Consider the following 17,386-nt stretch of genomic DNA (forward strand, 5'->3'; position numbering starts at 1 on the left):
GAGGTGGCAGAGCCCTGTCTCCCCTAGGCCTCTGTTTCCCTGCCTCATTAGGTCCTGTGGACTGAAACAGGATAGGACGAAGCCCCCCGTGAGTTCTGTTTTCCAGGCAAGAGCTGGGGCCTCCTCCCATACCCTATCCCTTCCCACCCAGGACCTGGGGAGCTTTGGTGGCTCCCTCTGCCCCAGACTTGGGCTCACCTTGGCCAAGAGGGGAGACTGAGACCTGGGTGGGCAGGGCTACTTAGGGCAGTGTTTTCTGAACCACCTGGACCCCTCACTAGGCCCTGGGAGAAAGGAATTTTAGGACCGCCCCCTCCTTTTATAGATGAGGAGCCTGAGGCTGAGTGTGGTGCCTTGCCAAGGACAACAGCAAGACTGCACTTGAATCTCTGGTCGCTGCCCCCATAGTCCCTGCTGTTTCTCACCCCAGCCCCGTTGACCAGCCCTCAGCCACAGACCGCCGTGGACAGGCTGGCACCAGGGAAGCCAGGGGGTGTGTCCCGTGCTCCATAACCTCCACCAAGGGTTCACACCTTCCTGGGCTTCAGTTTACATGGTGGTGAAATGGTAATGAGGACACCCCCCTCCCGGAGTGGCTCTGGGGCTCCTGGTCCTGCACAGAAAGCGCACACACCACAGTAAGTGCTCGGTAAAGGCTGTGCGAAGAGTCTTGAGGACCAACACGGCTGTGCGAAGAGTCTTGAGGACCAACACTGCTGTTTGGATCTGTGGATCCAGCTTGAGCCCAGGGGCCAACCCCCGCTGTGCACGCCCCAGGGCCACATGGCCTGTAAGCTGCTGCCATCCCCCTTGGCCTCACCATCGCCAGGGGCTACCCGAGGAGCACCCTGCACCGATCTGGCTCAGCCGAGCTGCCGACAGGCCAGTCACCTACGTGCCCTGCACGCCTTCTCTCGGGGCCGGTTTCCTCTAAGATGGGGTAACACAGGCACTCGGACTGAGCCCAGAAAGCCAGGGCGCACTGCTGCTGTGGGACAGGCCCAGCCCCGGTCTCCTCCTGCTGGCACCACGCACACAGGCCACTGGCTTTAAATCATTTATTGATTAGTAAAGCTTAACCAGTTTGCATAATATTTTCAGTACAATATCTGGGAATGACGACTGAGAAAACCCCAAGGCACTAGAGGAGAGCATCTGAACACATGAACGAGATGGCAGAAGGTTAGTGAGGCACTGGAGAGTCCGGCTGGGGGGACCAAGGGGGCCCTGAACACCAGCCACCACCGTATGTCCCATGGGTCTGAAGCCCCTGCCCTAGGAAGGGGACGGAGGGTGCGGGGCAGAGGAGGGCGCTGGGGCGGACAGGAAGTCCTGGTCCCTGGGGACAGGGCTGCCAGGGTGGAGTTACCTCGGCTAGACCTTCACCCCCAGGAACAAGCCGCTGTGGAAGGAGCGCATCTGAGAAGGGAATTTTCAGGGTGAGGTGACTTGGAGGCAACAACGGCCAAGCCACAGCCTGACCCCAAATCCTCAGAGGGGCCACCGGCGGCGCCTTGGGGAGCTGTACTCGGCTCCCCTGGTGGACAATGTGTACCTTGGGGGTGGCCCACAGATGAATCTCCATCCCCACCCCGCAGACCCCGTCTCCGAGCACACGGCCACGCTCCCCTCCATCCCACCCGCAGCATGTGGCCGAGACAGGCAAGGGGGACAGAGGGACTCCGGGAGGCTGGCTGCCAATAGACAGGAGATAGGCTAAGTGCCAGGGTGGGGGCGGGGGGGGTGCAGAAGCCTACTCCACTTCCAGCAGCCTTCCCTCTGCTGCCTCAGCCTGCCTTGAAGACATTCCCAGCAATACTTCCCCACAGACCCTCTCTTCCCTCCCTTGAGACACTTCCTCTCCACAGACCAGCACATTCTGGGCCTTTCTCATTCCAATCCAAGCGGCCTCACCCCTCCTCCTCCATGAGGCATCCCCCTCAACCCAGCAGCCCCAGCCTGGCTACAGCCGGAAGACCCCTCCTTGCACCTCCCCTCACCCAGAGCATGGAAAACAAGGCCCGTGTCCCCTCCCAAACTGGCCTCTCGGGGCCCAGCCTGGATTGAGGAGGACACTGGGGCCCCCAGTGCTCCCTGGTCCTGGTTCTGATAAAGCCCTTGGTGAGAAGGGAGAGAAGCCAGTGGCCAAGTAACACAACAAGCAACCACTCTACCTCCATCTTTCTGAGAAGGCTGGCAAGACCCGGGAGGGAAACCGAGGCCATAAAAGGCAGGAGAGGAGGACCCAGGGAATCGGTGATCACTGGGTACACCTCAGCTGTGCCCAGCTTCCAGCACAAGCAGGAAGCCCAAGATCATGCCACAGAAGAGAAAACAGGAGCAAAGTGTGACCAAACCCAATAAAGTGACTCAGGTGGGCCACCCCTGCCCAGCCCCAGAGGTGCCACAATGGCCCCACCGACCTCCACCCCAAGGCACAGACCCGGGGCTCCCTGCCTAGAGCCAAGCCTGCCTGTGCCTTGGAGGGGGTGACCCATGTCCAGCAGAAGCTCAGGGGCGACCGGCCTAGAACTCAGTCTGTACCCCTGCGCTGTCCTCGGTGGTGGTGTGGATGGGGGGGCGGCCACCAGGGCTGGATACCTGCTCCCCAGTCTCCTGGTCACTAGGTTTGGGGGGCTCAAGGTCCGCAGCTTTTCCAGGAGGGGGTTGCCGAAGGGGCGAGGCTGGCGGCGAGGAGGCCTCAGGGGCTGCCACGGGCTGGGGGCTCTCTTGGGAGGGGGCCCCGTTGAGCAGAGGGCCAGCCGGCGGGGGGCTCTCAGCCCGCAGATCCCGGGCCAGCAGACCGCGCAGCTCGGTGACACTGTCCGGGGACGCAGGTGATAGTGGCTCCGAGCCAGCCTCAAAAGGCAGCCCTGCCTCCTCGTCCTGGACCACGGACACCACCTGCTTGGCACGCCGTCGCTTTTCCGAGAGCGGGGCTGCTTCCGGGATGCTGGGGCTGCCACTGTCCCCACCACTGCCACCATACTCCTCACCCCAGTCGATGGGTGCACCCTCCGCCAGCAGGTGCAAGTTGGGGTCACTATTGTGCATGACCATGCTGTCCCGGTACAGGTTGTGTTTCCTCTGCACAGCGGCCTCCTTCACAGCTGCGGAACCCAAGAGGGGGGTCGGGACATTTACCACGGGTTCCACGGCCGCCGCCACCACCCCCTACACTGCGCCCAAATATGACCCACGTCATCCCCTCCAGGCCTCCCGACAGCCAGACCTGGGGTCATGATTGGGAACTGCCCCCCCACCCGGCCAGGCCTCACTGCTGGTGAGGAGTAGTGGTTACCGGGCTGGTAACCACCGTGTCAGCCTGTCCCTTGTACCAAAGACCTGAGAGGACACTAAGGCCCAGAGAAGCAAGTCTACCCTCCTACGTCCCCACCGCGTGCCTGACCCAACCCCCAGGCCTGTCTCGCCATCCTTGCAGGAAGACCTCTCAGCAGCCCTGTCTACCAGCCCCCGGGCAGTGACAGTCCCCACCCGGCACGGTGCCGGCCCTCCCATACCCTGCAGGATGTCCTTCATCACCGTCTGCAACACCACCTCCTCGTACGTGTTCTCCACTAGGATGAACCTGGCAAAGTCCTCGAAGATCAGCTCCTGGAACCGGGGCAGCTCCTGCGGCGGCGGGGTGGGCAGGGACAGAGCAGGGGGTGGTCAGGCCCGCCCTGGGCTTGGGGACCGCGGAGGGGGCTGTGCGCAGGGGGCCGCGGCAGGTTTGGCCGGGGCAGGGGGCTCACCGACTTGCACGTGGGCGCCAGCTTCTTGAGCAGGAAGGGGATGGTGATCTGCAACAGCGCCTCCCGGAAGAATCGCTTCCGCACCGAGCTACTATCATAGTCGTATTTCTGGCAGGACAGAGGGGCCAGGGGCGGGGTCGCTAGGTCTGACCTGAGTCTTGCCGCCCTCCTCCTCCTCCTCCTCCTCCTCCTCCTCCTCCTCCTCCTCCTCCTCCTCCTCCTCCTCCTCCGTGGGGGCAGGGGTCTGTGGTGCCTCCCCCAGGGGCAGCCATCCTGGTACCGGCCCAGGGGCCCGGCCTCACCTTGAGCACGCGCTCCAGGATCCGCTGGATGGACTTGCACAGCTCCTCCTTGGTGGGACCCTTCCCCAGCTCCTGGTGCAGGAGGGTCTCGAAGGTGTACACAGCATTGTCCATTTGCTGCGGGGCACACCATGGGGTGCGTCAAGGCCCCGGAAGGAGCACAGCCCCCTTCCTGCAAGCGTCGGGGAGGGGGGGCTCCTCAGCCAGCCCCCACCAGGCCTGCCAGGGAGGCACAGGGGCGGCCTGGGTGCTCATTCCCTCGTTCACCCACATCTTTCCTGAATGTCTACTCTGCACTGGCATAAAATGCCAGGCACCGGGCCAGTCCCTGCCTCGAGAAAGCAGAGATCCTGGGCCCTGCAGGAAGGGACTTGGGGAGTAAGGAGGGCCTCCCGGAGGAAGGGGTCTCCAGGTAGAGACCTAAAAGAGGAGGCCAGATCAGCCAGAGGAACGAACGTCCCAGCAGACGGGAGCGCCCAAGAGGCCGGAGCAGGAGTGAGCATTCCAGGGGCTGCACGGGGGCCAGGGCCTAAGGCCCGGGGTAGGGGCCTACACTGGGCCGGTGGAAGGTGGGTGATGGGCATGGAGCAGGACGGAGGGGGGTGCTCCGGGCCCACCTCTCGCATGTGGATCTGGGCTCGCTGCTTGAACACAGCCGTGCTGGACACATCGAAACGCTGCTGCAGCCCGTCAAGCCGCAGTGGCTCCATCTTCTCGTAGCAGCTCTGCATCTTGAGGGGGTGGGACGCCAGCTGGGACAGCTTCTCCATGTACTGCAGGGAAGCAGGGATGCGTGGGACCTGAGCAGGGGCCGCCGGGGCGGGGGCAGTGCCTGCAGACCCACACCCTGCCTGGGCGCTGGGGCTCCAGGCACTGGCCGCCTGCAGGGGGTGGCGGCAGGGTGAGCTGGGGGAGCCCAGGGAATGAAGGCCGGAGCAAGGCCCCGCAGCCTGGTGCCAGCAGGGAGGCTCTCATCGCTTCTGGGGCACCAGGTGGCCTCAGGCAAGTCGCTCAGCGGCTCCGAGCCTCAGCCTCAAAATTAGGAGATAGCGTCTCATGATCTCTAAGGTCCTTTCTGGTTCTCAATTTCTAGGATTCTTGCTGTCTGTGGACCCCTCAGTCCAGGGTGTGAAAGAGGAGAGCAAAGGTTATGGGATCAGATATAGAAGGATGTGCACCCTGAGAACCAGGTGACTGAGAAGTGAGAGAGATGGGCCGGCCCCCATGTTGGGGTACGTGAAAAGGCATGTAAGTTGTTCTGCCTCCTGGCAGAAGCTCACTTCTCCTTCCCTCTCTCCCTCCCCTTCTCCTTCCCTCTCTCCCTCCCCTTCTCCTTCCCTCCCGGTTAAGTCCTTTGATACTTCAGGAACCTACTTGGTTTATAAAGCCTGGTGGAGGGGGTCAGTGATCCCCTTTTTCTCTGAGTGCTGCCCCCCGTTTCTCACACCCTCAGCCCTCCGGGTGTCCAGCAGCCCCTCTGGTGACAAGTTATGCCCTGGATCGCAGGAGAGCCTGGCAGGGGCAGAGCAGACCCACTCCCAGCAGGCACTCCCCCCACCGGGCAGGGGCCTGGCCTCACCTCACCCAGCTTGTCAGCACCACCCTCGTTGATGACGTTCAGGTTCATGTCCGTCACCTCTTTGAAGAAGACATCCCGCACCTCGGTGAAGCCCTGGCTGGTGGGCACCATCAGGGCCTCCAGGATGGACGGGATGTAGGGCTGGACGTGGTTCCGGACGCACACCTCTGCCTTGGGGAGGATGAAGGCTGCACCCAGAAGGAGCAGGTGAGCTGAGGGCACCGCCGGGGGACACCCCCAGCCACCTGGAGCCCAAGCTTTTAAAGAAAACCACTAGTGACATCAGCAAACTGAATGATTTGTAGGTACATGCACCAAAAACGGGAAGGGCGTCTGGGTGGCTCAGTCGGTTGAGTGTCCGACTTTGGCTCTTTGTGAGCTGGGGCCTCGCATCGGGCTCTGCTGTCAGCTCAGAGCCTGGAGCCTGCTGAGGGGCCTCTGTCCTCCCTCTCTCTGCCCCGACTCGCGCGCTCTCAAAAATAAAAAATTTTAAACAACAGGGGATTCTGAGATCGGACCCTGATCTTTCTAAAACTCTGATGGCAAGAAACTAAAACTGCTAGTCCAGAGGGGTCAGCGTTCTGCTTCGCTCGAGGTGGAAAAAAACCCCTCTCTAGCCATCTTACTGCTTTAACAAAACAAAAAACACTTTGGCAGATTCAGCGAGCCTCTGGGTTTTTCACACACGGGGCCGGTGTGCCCGGGTCTGCACCGCCATGTAAAAGTCTGCTTGCTCGGGGGCATGACCAGCTCCATTTGCACCCAGGGCGTGTTTTGATGTCCCTCTCTCTGGCTGGCTGATGGTTTGTTGCCCAAGATAAATGTCAGCTCTCAGTGTTCCATCCGGCTCACAACGAACACAGGTAGGAGAGCGTAGTCCTCAGGCAACGGACCAGCCCTGAAACCGCACACAGCCAGTGTGTGTGTGTGTGTGTGGGGGGGGGGGGACAGGGGCCTGGAACAGACCCCGAAAAGTGAGACGTGATCAAAGTGAATCATTACAGTTAAACTGATGCCTATACTAACCCCAGGGTCAAGTCTGTGACTGACCATAGATGAGCAAAAGGCTTGAACTTCTTTGACAAAATTTACATCTTCCAGGTCTGGGTTTGCAGAAATAGCCACAGGACAACTCCCAGGGGTCGGAAGAACAACGGCCCAGATTTGATTTCATTTTTAAAAATGACCATCGATGGGATGCCTGGGTGGCTCAGTCGGTTAAGCGTCTCACTTCGGCTCAGGCCACGATCTCACCGTTTTGTGAGTTCGAGCCCTGCGTCAGGCTCTCTGCTGTCAGCACAGAGCTTGCTTTGGATCCTCAGTCCTCCTCTCTCTCTCTCTGCCCTCCCCCACTCGCATGAGCATGTACATTCTCTCTCTCAAAAATAAACAAAAAAAAAAAAATTTTTTTTTAAATGACCATTGAATCAAGTCACTGGCGTGAAAAGTACGCGGGTCGGTGGCACAGACAGGCAGCCCGCCCCGGCCCCTGAGGCACGGCAGCTGGCTGCCTACCTCGGATCTTGCTGGCCAGGTGCTCCTTGGAGGTGATGATCTGGTCCATGTCCGTGCGGATGGCCGCCTCCATGGCTGGCCGGGCCAGCTGCAGCTTGGACAGCACCGCCTCAAAGCGCGCCTTGGCCTGCTCGTACACCATGCGGTACACAGCGTCTGAGATCTGGGGGCAGTGCCGCGAGTCAGCGTGAGGGTGCCAGGCGGGTCCGGGACCCCCGCCTCCACACCCACACCCACCTACCTGGATCCACTGCCGCTGTCGCTCCTGCGGTTTCCCCTTCAGCCGCGGGGCGAGCTCTGCCTTCAGCTCAGGGCCCAGCTCCTCCATCACCAGGTTGCTCAGGATCTAGGACCGAGAGCCACAAGCCGGGGCAGGGGTTGGAGCATGTCCAGATGGCGGGTGCCCCTCCACGTTCCACAGGCTGGCCACTCCAGCCCCACCTCTGGGCTTGACCTTGGCTTCACGTCTCCACTGGCCTCTCTCCTGAGCATCATTCCACCAGGTCCCAACTTACCTGCTTGAGGGACCTACGGGACCCTCGGCATCGGGGTCCCACCTCAGGGCCTTTGCACACGCTGCCTCCCTGTCTGGAATACCACACCCCTTCCCCCTCACTTGCACACAGAAGTATGTATGTTTCTTTGTCAAATGTCTGCTTCTGCTAGATAGAGAGCCAGACTAAGGAGCAGCAGCACCCGCACCTGGGTCAGGATAGGTGATCTATAAGCGATCAGATAAGTATCTCCACCCGTCCAAAATGGTCTTATTGTCTCCTTGCAAGCCAGGAGCGGCCCCCCGAGCCCAGAGTCTCTGGGCTTGGCTCTACCCTCTGGACCTTAGGGTGACTTCCGCAGTCTCCTCACCTGCACCTCGTTCCCACACAGCATCTCCCAGGTCCCGTACAGCTCCTTGGACTGGCGGTACATGCGGATGGCGTCCGTGAACGCAGGGCCCTCTACCTTGGAGTTCTCAGGGATGCCTGCTCAGGAGAGGGGGGGAGGGAGGAGTCCGTGGGATGGCCCAGTGGCCTTCACCAAGACCAATGGACTGACTGCCCGAACGCCCCCGCCCTAAGTGCACACACGTGCACACCCCCACCTGCAACTCCACTGCCCTCATAGTAACTGTGATGGTAGCATTTGCGATGACAGCGACAGCGATGATAACCCTCCACCAGCAGCACCAAGGCAATCTCCGTTGAACACTCATCTTCTTAAACCTTCCCAACCACGCCCGAGACTGTCCTTAACCCCACTTGACAGATCAACGGGCAGGCTCCGAGGTCAGGCCACTGAGCGGCAGAGCCAGGCCCAGAGGTCACCACCCCGTGCCAGGAGAGGTGGCCGGCACAGCAGAGAGGGAGTCAAAGGGACCCAGGAGTCCTCATTCCAGTCTGCTCCCTCCCCTGTCTACATCAGGGCCCGCAAACTTTCCCTGCAAGAGGCCAGCCAGTAAATATTTTCAGCTTTGCGGGCCAGATGAGCTCTGTCGTTAACTCCCCAGCGCTGCCACGGCAGCGGGGAAGGAGCCACAGACGATCTGGAAACCAACGAGCCCAGAAAACTGGATTTACAAAAACAGGCAACGGGCGGATTTCTGGTCCCTGTGCCGTAGTTCTTGTTCCAGATCATTGAACCCTAAGGGCCTCGGTTTCCTCTTCTGAACAGTGGGAACAAGGACCCAGCCTGGCCTCACACATCCACCGTGAGGCTCCGGCAGCCGCAGTGAGCCGCTGCCCTGGGTCGGCCTCGCTCCCCACCGCGCCCGGGTCTGACTAAAAAACACCAGTCCTGGATTTGTGCTATTGGTGGCGTTACTGGTACTGTGCTATTGGTGGCCCCACATGATCGCGCCCACCTTCCCGGTGCTGATGAGGTGGGTCAGCGAACAAGGCATGGCCCCCCTAGACCCGGTGCTGGGGAGGCAAGCTGCAGGAAGTTGCAAAATCCGACTTGGGGAAGAATACGGTAAAGCACCAGGAGCCAGGCAGCGGGCGGCCACCCTGGCAGCACGCCCCCAACCGCTGTGTCCGTGGAGCCGGAGCCGAGGAAGGGGAAACAGCAGCCGCGCCTCCGAAACCCCAGCTCCCACGGCGATGACTGCAGGCTGAGTCACTCCCGCAGAGAAAAAGCCCCTCTCGAGGGGAGGACCCCCTCTCATCTGGCTGACTACAGGAGTCACTGTCAGAGTCCAGGGGGGGTCTCAGCGGTGGGAACCGGGCGCAGCCCCACCTCTGCGGACGGCATCCTGGTCTGGGATGGGGGAGGGAGGAGGGTCTCCCCAGTACGTTTCAGGGACTGGAGATCAGGCAGGTGCGACCAGAACAGAGCAGGGGTGTTGAGCTGGGGTGCGCGCAGAGCCCGAGGTGGGTGCTGCCCACGAGGCCGGGGGAGAACACCCCCTCCCCTCAGGCTCTCAGGAGGACACGGTTTCCCAGAGACCAGGGTTTGCCTAGAAAATGTGGGCCATGCGTCACATGCAACCTCTCTCACATGAGGGCATTTCCATTTACAGACGACAAGCCAGGGGCGTTGGCAAGGCCAGGCCGCTTTCCAGGTGGTGGGACGGGGCGATGGGAGGCTGGGGAGGCAGGAAGGAGGCTGCGAGGTCCCCAGGCCTGGCTCTCGCGGCCACACGTGCAGCCTCAGACCCTTAGGACATCTCTGCTCGCTGAGCTGCTGAGTTTTCTACAAGAGAGGGGCCCCGTCCTGAGCCCTTCCCCCCCACCACCCCCCCCCCAGTGTGGCTGTCACGGGGTAGGGGGGCGCTGCGCTGTGTCCCCCCTCAGACTGCTATGTTAAAAGACCTAACTAACCCCTTAATACTTCAGAAGGTGACTGTATCTGGTGATACGGCCCTTAAAGAGGTCATTAAGATAAAATGAGGCCATTAGAGTGAGTGCCAATCCAACATGACTGGTGTCCTTAGAAGAGGGAATTGGATGCAAAGCGTGCACAGGGAGAGGGAGGACTGTGCGAAGACACAGGAGAAGACAGTCACTGCAAGTCAAAGGCAGAGGCCGCAGAAGAAGACTAAGCTACCTTGACCTTGGGACCTCCAGCCTCCCGAACCGTGGTTTAAGCCACCCAGTCTGCGGCACCTTGTGAGGGCAGCCCAAGTGGACTGAGACGCTAGCCCCGGGCCGAGACCTCGCACGCATTCCCTCATCCAATCCTCAAACAGCCCCACTTTTCCCGATGAGGAAACAGGCTCAGAGACACCAAGTTACTGGTTCGAGGACACACAGCTAGGGAAGGAATGGCAGCCCTAGGGCTCTAACACAGGACCAGCCGACTCCAGCCAGACCTGGAGACTTCCTGCCTGTGGGGTCCTCAGGGTCAGACTGAGAAAGGAAGCTGCATTCCTCAGCCCCAGGCAGCAGGCGAAGGGGGGTGGCAGTCAGACAGGAAGAGGCCTTGACCTCTGCAGCCCAGGCCCACCCTGAGGGCTCAGCTCCGTGCCCCAGCTGCCTCTTGCCACCCCCAGCTGCTCCAGGAATGCAGGATGTGAGGGGGGCCTTGGGACGGGCTGGCGTCCCCCCAGCTTGGCCTCCTTCCCCACCCCCCCCCCCAACTTCCTGGCAGCCCCCGAGTGAGCAATTCCAGGCCCTGCCTCCACGCTGGAGGAAGCAGAGAACTTTCCCACAGTCCTCAGGGCGGAGGGAAGGCTTCTCTAAAACCAGCCACAGGATGCCCCTTCTTTCCCACCCCCTTCCACCCACAGCACCCGCACCCACGGGGCTTCCCTCAGCCTCCCTGGCGAGCTCTCTGCACGGTGCCCGGCCCGGGGTCAAGAGCTCTGCCCAAACCAGCGCATTTAGGCCTCCCAGCGATCCCACAAAGCTCGAACCTGTCATCCTCACATTGTACACGTGGGGAGCCCACCCCGGACCTGGCCTGGAGTAGCCCTGCCAGGTCAGCCATTAGCCCTAGAAACCTGGAGAGGGCAGAGCCGGGCCGGGGCTGAGGGGAGGGAGGAAGAAGGGAGGAGCGGGGCCGGTACCCAGGCCAGGCGGCCAGAGCCCAGATGGCCTCCGCCCAGCCCTGGCCCAGCAGCCCCCAGGGATCTGGGAACAGGAGGCCTTTTGTGGGCGGCCGGGCCTGGCCCAGGTGACAGCCGTTGGCCTGACTGAAGACCTGGTTCCTCCCACCTCACAGATTCCAGACCAGAGGTGGCTCTGAAAGGATGGGTGGGGCGAGCCGAGTCACCACAGCAGCCTGGCCTCCAGGCGTGAGTGCCCACACTGTCCGAGGTGGGCAGGAGCAGGGAGGGTGGGGGCGGTGGCTCCCTCCCCCCACTGCCCCAGGCCAGGTCATCAGGAGGAAGTCGGGAACAATCAGCACAGGCCATTCCTGCGCCACAGGCAGAAAGACCCTCAGTGCCCCACTGTCCCTATTTTGATCAAGCTCCAGAGCCCTGAAGGGCCCTCCTGACCTGGCCCAGTGCCCCTGCCAGCACTTGGGGTCACCCTCCCACACTTGCAGGGCCTCAAGCAGTTCCTCCTCTAGACTGTTTTCCTGCCTCCGGGCTCAAGGCTAGAACACTCCTCCCTCCCTCCACTCCTCCCCTCACCCAAGGACCATTCGCCCTTCGGGTCTCGGCTGAACTGTGACCTCAAGGGCGCACACAGCCTCTGCTAGCCCACCCTCTGTGCACACACAGGGGCAGCCCCCTCCAGGACACACACGCGCTCCAGGCTTCCACCCAGCACCCCAGGCAGCTGCTCCTGTTTAACATCTGTCTCCCCGGCCAGACCACCAGAAGCACAGGGGCAGGAACCGAGTCTTGCCCCCTTGCTGGGTCCTCAGTGCCCAGACACAAAAATGCTGAGTCAATGAGTGAGCAGAAAGAGAGCTCATAACTTGACAGAAGAGAACCCTGAGGCCCCGAGGAAGGACATGAACTTCTAGGCTACCCTACCGGCGAGGGGTGAGGTAAGAAATGATACGATTAAAAAAAAGTCATGGGGTGCCTGGCTGGCTCAGTCGGTGAAGTGTGCGACTCTTGGGGCTGTGGGTTCAGGCCCCATGTTGGGTGTAGATATTGCTTAAAAATAAAATCTTTTTAGGGGCCCCTGGGTGGCTCAGCTGGTTAAGTGTCCGACTCTTGATCTCGGCTCAGGTAATGATCTCACAGTTCAAGAGATCAAGCCCCACGTCGGGCTCTGTGCTGAGAGTGCAGAGCCTGCTTGGAATTGTCTCTCTCTCTCTCTCTCTCTCTCTCTCTCTCTCTCTGCCCCTCCCACACACAGTGTACTCTCTCAAAATAAGCTTTAAAAAAAAAAGTAAAATAAAGTTGTTGTTTTTTTAATTAAATAAGTCCTCACCAAGCATCAGGTGGACTCTCACTGTGATTCGTTACAAACACCCTAAGACTCAGGAGGGATTATTATCTCATTTTATACAGGCTCCGAGTCCCATTGCTAGAAAGAGGCAGAATTGAGATTGCTACTCTGTGACCCAGGGTCCAAGGGCTCAATAATCATACCCCTCTGAGAACAGTTTCCCCAAATATTCCCCCCCCACCGAGTAGTAGAGAACTGTTTTCTTCAAGGAAGAAGGTTAAAGGGCAACATCGCAGTGGCCTCCTACAGCCCCGAGCCGGATACTTGCAACAGCTAGTAGAGCAGGGTTGCCGCACCGCACTCGGCCACTAGGTGTCGCCACTCAGCGCCGAGGCCTCCCCCCTGCCACCCCAGGGCCGGCTGGCGTCTCACCATTGTTGCAGTGCCGGATACAGTCCTGCAGGACCGCATGCCACTTGTCCTGCTCCGCTTCCGTCATCATGCAGAAGTAGTAGTGCCGTGCAGAAGGGTGCCAGAGGATGAGCGGGAACTGCGTGGGGCACTTGAGGATGGGGGCACTGCCCGATTTTGATGTGGTCCCTGAGGAGACAGGGTCCCCTGAGCCGCTGCTCTCCGCAGTTTCCGTCTGCCGGGGGAGGCGGGCAGCAGATGCCTGGGCCTGGCTCCGAGGGGCTGCCGGCTCCAGCCCAGAGAGGGCTGGCCTGTTCTGGGCTGACCAGTGAGTCAGCAAGAAGGCAGCATCCTTTTTTTTTCCTCACTGCATCCCCCACAGCCTGGCTAAAGGGACCTCAGAACCCCCTGATGTCTGTGCAGACTCATTTCTCAGAGCTGGTGCCGCATCTTGGGGAAGGCTCTACGCTCCGTGCAGAAAACACAACACAGAGTCAGAGCCCTCGGGCTCAAAGGCCGAGCATTACCTTCTTGGGTTTCCCTTCAAATTTCAGCCGTGCAGGCCAAAGTGTGGCTTAAATGTCCAGGGGGGGGGGGGGGGGGGAAGGGAAGTCTGGGGGTGGGGGACAGAAAATAAATAAAAGGAGATTTTTCTCCATTTTGTCCACAAGGATATTCGAGATCCAGTGAGATAAGTGGTCCTGGGCTGGGGCCTTGCCACTGTTAATCATACAATGATAGTTCTTCTTTGCGCCTTGGCTCTGAGTCCCCGGGTGGGGCTCGGGTGTACACAGCACCTCGAGGGGTCTACGCGACACCCCAAGGTCAGTCCTCTCGGTGCCAAGTTGCCGGAGAAGACACAACAAAAACAAAGCCAGAGTCGGGGCTGGAATCCAGGAATGCTGGGCTGTAGCTGAGCCCTCAACCACACGGGGCACTGTACTCCCAAGCCCTATGCGGGGGCACAGACTGCCCCCTAGATCAGCCTCTCCCCCACCCCTTGGTTTCCCTGGGATCATCTGGGAGGCAGATGTGTTCCTGTAAGGCTTCCGGGAGCCCCCGGCAGGGTGGGGTGGAAACAGGACGCCTAGAGTAACTCCTCGCAAATGCAGTACTGACTCAACAGTTTACAAAGAGGTTCACCTCAGTCATCCTCTCCAGGGGCATTAAAAGGCCTCAGGGAGATGGGAAGGGCAGAGAGTGGGACCCCCGCTGCATAGTTGTGACTGTAAGGCTCAGGAAGTGGGCAGGCAGGCGAGAGCGACAATGGTTCAGTCCCACTGAATCCCGCTCGGCCTCAGGCAAACCCCCTCTCAGCCTCCCTGCTGAGGCCTGGCCATTCTGCAAATACGGACAGGAGCTCTGGGATCAGGGCCGCCCTCCCCTCTGGCAATGTCCTGGGCCTAAGCAAGGCATTTCGGCCTGGGATGGGGGGGGTCCTTTACCTGGTAAGGAGTTGCCGACGAGCTCCAGGTACTGATCCACAGAGGTGAGGATTTTGTAGCCTGCACTGTTGATGACAGCCCGTGGTGGGACCTGTCGCTCGTAGGCCTGAGGAAGGGACAAGAGGAATGGTCCCTCGGGGTTATAGCGTGGCCAAGCCTAACTCTCATTTCCAGGTCTGGCTCCAGGGCCCTCTCAGTGTTGTCTGCCTGAGGCAGGGAGGAGGAGGGGAAGGAAAAGGGGAGGAGGGAGAGAGAAGAGGAGGAGGAGCCCACCCCCTGATTAGAAACCACACGGTGTAGGGGGCGCTTGGGTGGCTCAGTCCGTTAAGCGCCCAACTCTTGATTTCAGCTCAGGTCCGCTCAGCTCCTCACGGACAGCGAGAGAGCCTGCTTGGGATTCTCTCTCTCCCTCTCTCTCTGTGCTCCTCCCTCACTTGCATTCTTGTTCTGTCCCCTTCTAGATACATACATAAATACATAAATAAATACAGAAATATTGAAAAGAAAAAAAGAAAAGAAAAACCACGTGTTGTAGCGACCTGGATCCAGGCTCTGGGCTCAAATCCTGGCTCCACTGAACACTGTCTGTGTGATGCTGACACTAAGCTCCTTCACCTCCTATGCTTTAGGTCCCTGGTCTATAAAACCGGGACAGGGGCAGCTCCTACCCCACAGGGCTGTGTGAGCACTGAGATGATCCACGTGACAGGATCAGCACAGGGCCTCACCACCAGGCACTGGAAGCGTGACCGGCACTGCCGTCCCTGTCACCAGCGGCGACCACTGCCTGAGTGTTTATTACACACCAGGCACCGTGCTAAGGACAATGCAAGCCTCCTTTCACAAAATTCTCACAATCCAAGAGGCGAGTACCATCGGTAGCCACAAGTTCACACAGCCGGCACACGGCCGACCTAGGACATGAACCTGGTCTGTCCCCGTCCAGAGTCTTCGATCATTACCCTGAACTGTCCACCAAAGTCCTAGGTTCTGAGCTCCACACAAGCCCCCTTTGGAGGAGAATTAGGTCTGGACGCTGCTTTCATACACCAGGGTGGGTAAAAAGTGGTTCTGAGGTCATAGCTCATACAGCAGGGCTGCCATGCTGCACCTGGCCACTAGGTGTCACTACCCAACACATTTCTTCAGAATGGCTCAGGGCCTCCGGGACACCGATTTGCAAAGCGTGGTCCTAGGTCATCAGCACCATCAGCATCACCTGAGAACTTGTTAGAAATGCAAATTCTCAGCTCCACTCAGACCTAGACCAAACTGGGCAGGCCCAGCAACCTGTTCAACAAGCCTCCCAGGTGATTCTGATTCAAGCTATCAGTTTGAGAACCACTGCCCTGGGCAATCAGGCCGCTCCCCCCACACTGTTTACGTTTCTTTAACATTGATTTTCCTTGAACAGAGGGCACTCTGGGCCTGTCCTTTTGGCTACTTTGGAGAAATGTTTGGTAGTAGAAATTGGGTCTGTGGCTCAAACAGGTAGGGCTTCCCCAAGGGCTCAAGGCAAAGATAAGGAACAATCAGCGGGATGCTTACGCACCCAGTACAGAGCAGGGGGCTGCACCCAGGACAGAGCAGGGGGCTGCAAGGCGGGCAAGGGAATCAGGAAGGAAAGATGGGACCACAACCCTGGGTGGGGGGGGCGGGGCGGGGAAAGGGAATGGCCAGACTCTTGTGGCTGTTGAAGAGCAAGGATGGGAGAGGTCTGAAGAGCTTCAGGGAGCCCAGCCAGGAAGAGGGGGCGGGGAGGGGGACTAGGGCCTGGAAATGGAGGGATTGGACGGACTTGAGGCAACCTGGAGGGTGGGGAGGGGCTAGTGGCGAGTTGGTTACAGGGGGAGGCAAAGTGAAAGGTGACCCCAGAGCTGGGCACCTGGACACCTGTTTAGAGGGAACCCAGCAGAACAAGCAGGCTGGAGGTGGAGGCTGCAGAGAAGGGGCAGGGCACGAGACTCGGGGGGGCCACTGAGGCAGGGTGGGGGGGGGGGGGCTCACCACTTTGTTCTCGTAGAGCACCAGCCCATAGTTGTGAGGCACGAGACTGAAGCGGTTCCTCCACTTCTTGTTGTCCTCCTGGTACTGGAACAGGTTCCCAGAGAAGATGATGCGCTCATCCAACGGCACCTAGGGGTGGGGCGGGGCAGTGAGTGAGGCGTGGCTTCCCCCGACCGTCCAGCAGGGCAACGAGGTCCCCTGAGAAGGGGACAGCGTGCTCACCCCTTGCTGAGCACATCCCCCCAAGTCCTCCTCTTGGAGGCAAAGCTGCATCTTACCCATGAGGCAGATAAGGAGAGTGAAGTTCAGGGCAATGAAGGGGCTTCCCCAAGGTCCACCCAGAGCCATAGTGATGCCAGGACTTGAACCCAGGCCAGCTTTCAGGGCCCAGCCAGGACCAAGGTCTCCCACTCTGTCCTGGCCCTAGACAGGCACGCTCACCTTGGGATAGGTCTCTGGAGTCCATGGCAGGCTGCTAACCCACGCACCCCCCACTGCAGCGTGGAGGGCATATGTCCGCAGGCCAGTACGGTGAAGGCCCTAGTGCCAGGGAAAGTCTCTTTCCTGCTCTAGGCCTCAGGTTCCGCTCAGGGTAACAAAAACCTGGCCAAGGTGGCTCCAGAGAGCCTCCCCAGCTCTGTCAGCTAACAAAATGGCACTCCACGGATTTGGAGGGGGTTGGAGGGGACCTCAATTTGGAGGGTTCAATGTTTGACCTGCATCCTGGCAGACCGATGACCAATGTGGGCATTAGAAACGCCCAGATCTTCCTGAAAAGTCCCAACTTTGACTTCACCTCTGACTCAGTGCGACTTCGGGCCTATCCCGTCACCTCTTTTGAGCCTCAGTTTCCTCATCTGTAAATGAGAGCAGTGACAGCACTGACTTCACCTAGGTATCCCAAGTATTGCAAAGAATGTGACATGTGCAAGGATCACACAGGCAGTTGGCACCTGACGGGCAGTCCGCTCAGCTCGAGATACGCAGCAGCCAGTGTCAGGATGGCTCGGTCTGTGTCAGTCTCCCCGCTCCACAGACCGACTGATTTGGGGAGGGGGGAGGGTGGCAATCTCTGAGAGCTTGCTTC

At 59.8% G+C, this 17,386-nt stretch overlaps 1 protein-coding gene and 2 long non-coding RNA genes across 4 annotated transcripts in view; 2 read left to right on the forward strand and 1 right to left on the reverse strand.

Annotated features, from left to right (window-relative positions):
* Positions 1-1,044: 1,044 nt before the first annotated feature.
* The window catches only part of NIBAN2 (niban apoptosis regulator 2), a 53,774-nt gene continuing 37,432 nt past the window's right edge, over positions 1,045-17,386 (reverse strand). For both annotated transcript variants that reach the window (XM_042963717.1, XM_042963718.1), the window contains exons 3-14: positions 16,300-16,428; positions 14,293-14,398; positions 12,869-13,036; positions 8,016-8,131; positions 7,393-7,497; positions 7,152-7,314; positions 5,637-5,824; positions 4,675-4,830; positions 4,058-4,174; positions 3,756-3,863; positions 3,522-3,633; positions 1,045-3,110 (exon numbers count right to left, since the gene is read on the reverse strand). In XM_042963717.1, the coding sequence (XP_042819651.1) occupies positions 2,527-3,110; positions 3,522-3,633; positions 3,756-3,863; positions 4,058-4,174; positions 4,675-4,830; positions 5,637-5,824; positions 7,152-7,314; positions 7,393-7,497; positions 8,016-8,131; positions 12,869-13,036; positions 14,293-14,398; positions 16,300-16,428 (2,052 nt within the window). In that variant the 3' untranslated portion in view covers positions 1,045-2,526. The remainder of the gene's footprint in view (positions 3,111-3,521; positions 3,634-3,755; positions 3,864-4,057; positions 4,175-4,674; positions 4,831-5,636; positions 5,825-7,151; positions 7,315-7,392; positions 7,498-8,015; positions 8,132-12,868; positions 13,037-14,292; positions 14,399-16,299; positions 16,429-17,386) is intronic.
* On the forward strand, positions 4,193-5,621 carry LOC107180766. The gene is made up of 3 exons (XR_006210376.1): positions 4,193-4,552; positions 5,151-5,305; positions 5,511-5,621. It is a non-coding gene; the product is annotated as an uncharacterized LOC107180766 (long non-coding RNA).
* LOC122232989 lies at positions 5,797-6,856 on the forward strand. Its single transcript, XR_006210375.1, has 3 exons — positions 5,797-5,843; positions 6,294-6,499; positions 6,738-6,856. It is a non-coding gene; the product is annotated as an uncharacterized LOC122232989 (long non-coding RNA).

The sequence above is a fragment of the Panthera tigris genome, chromosome D4 (assembly GCF_018350195.1).
Source record: "Panthera tigris isolate Pti1 chromosome D4, P.tigris_Pti1_mat1.1, whole genome shotgun sequence".
Taxonomy (NCBI): Eukaryota; Metazoa; Chordata; class Mammalia; order Carnivora; family Felidae; genus Panthera; species Panthera tigris.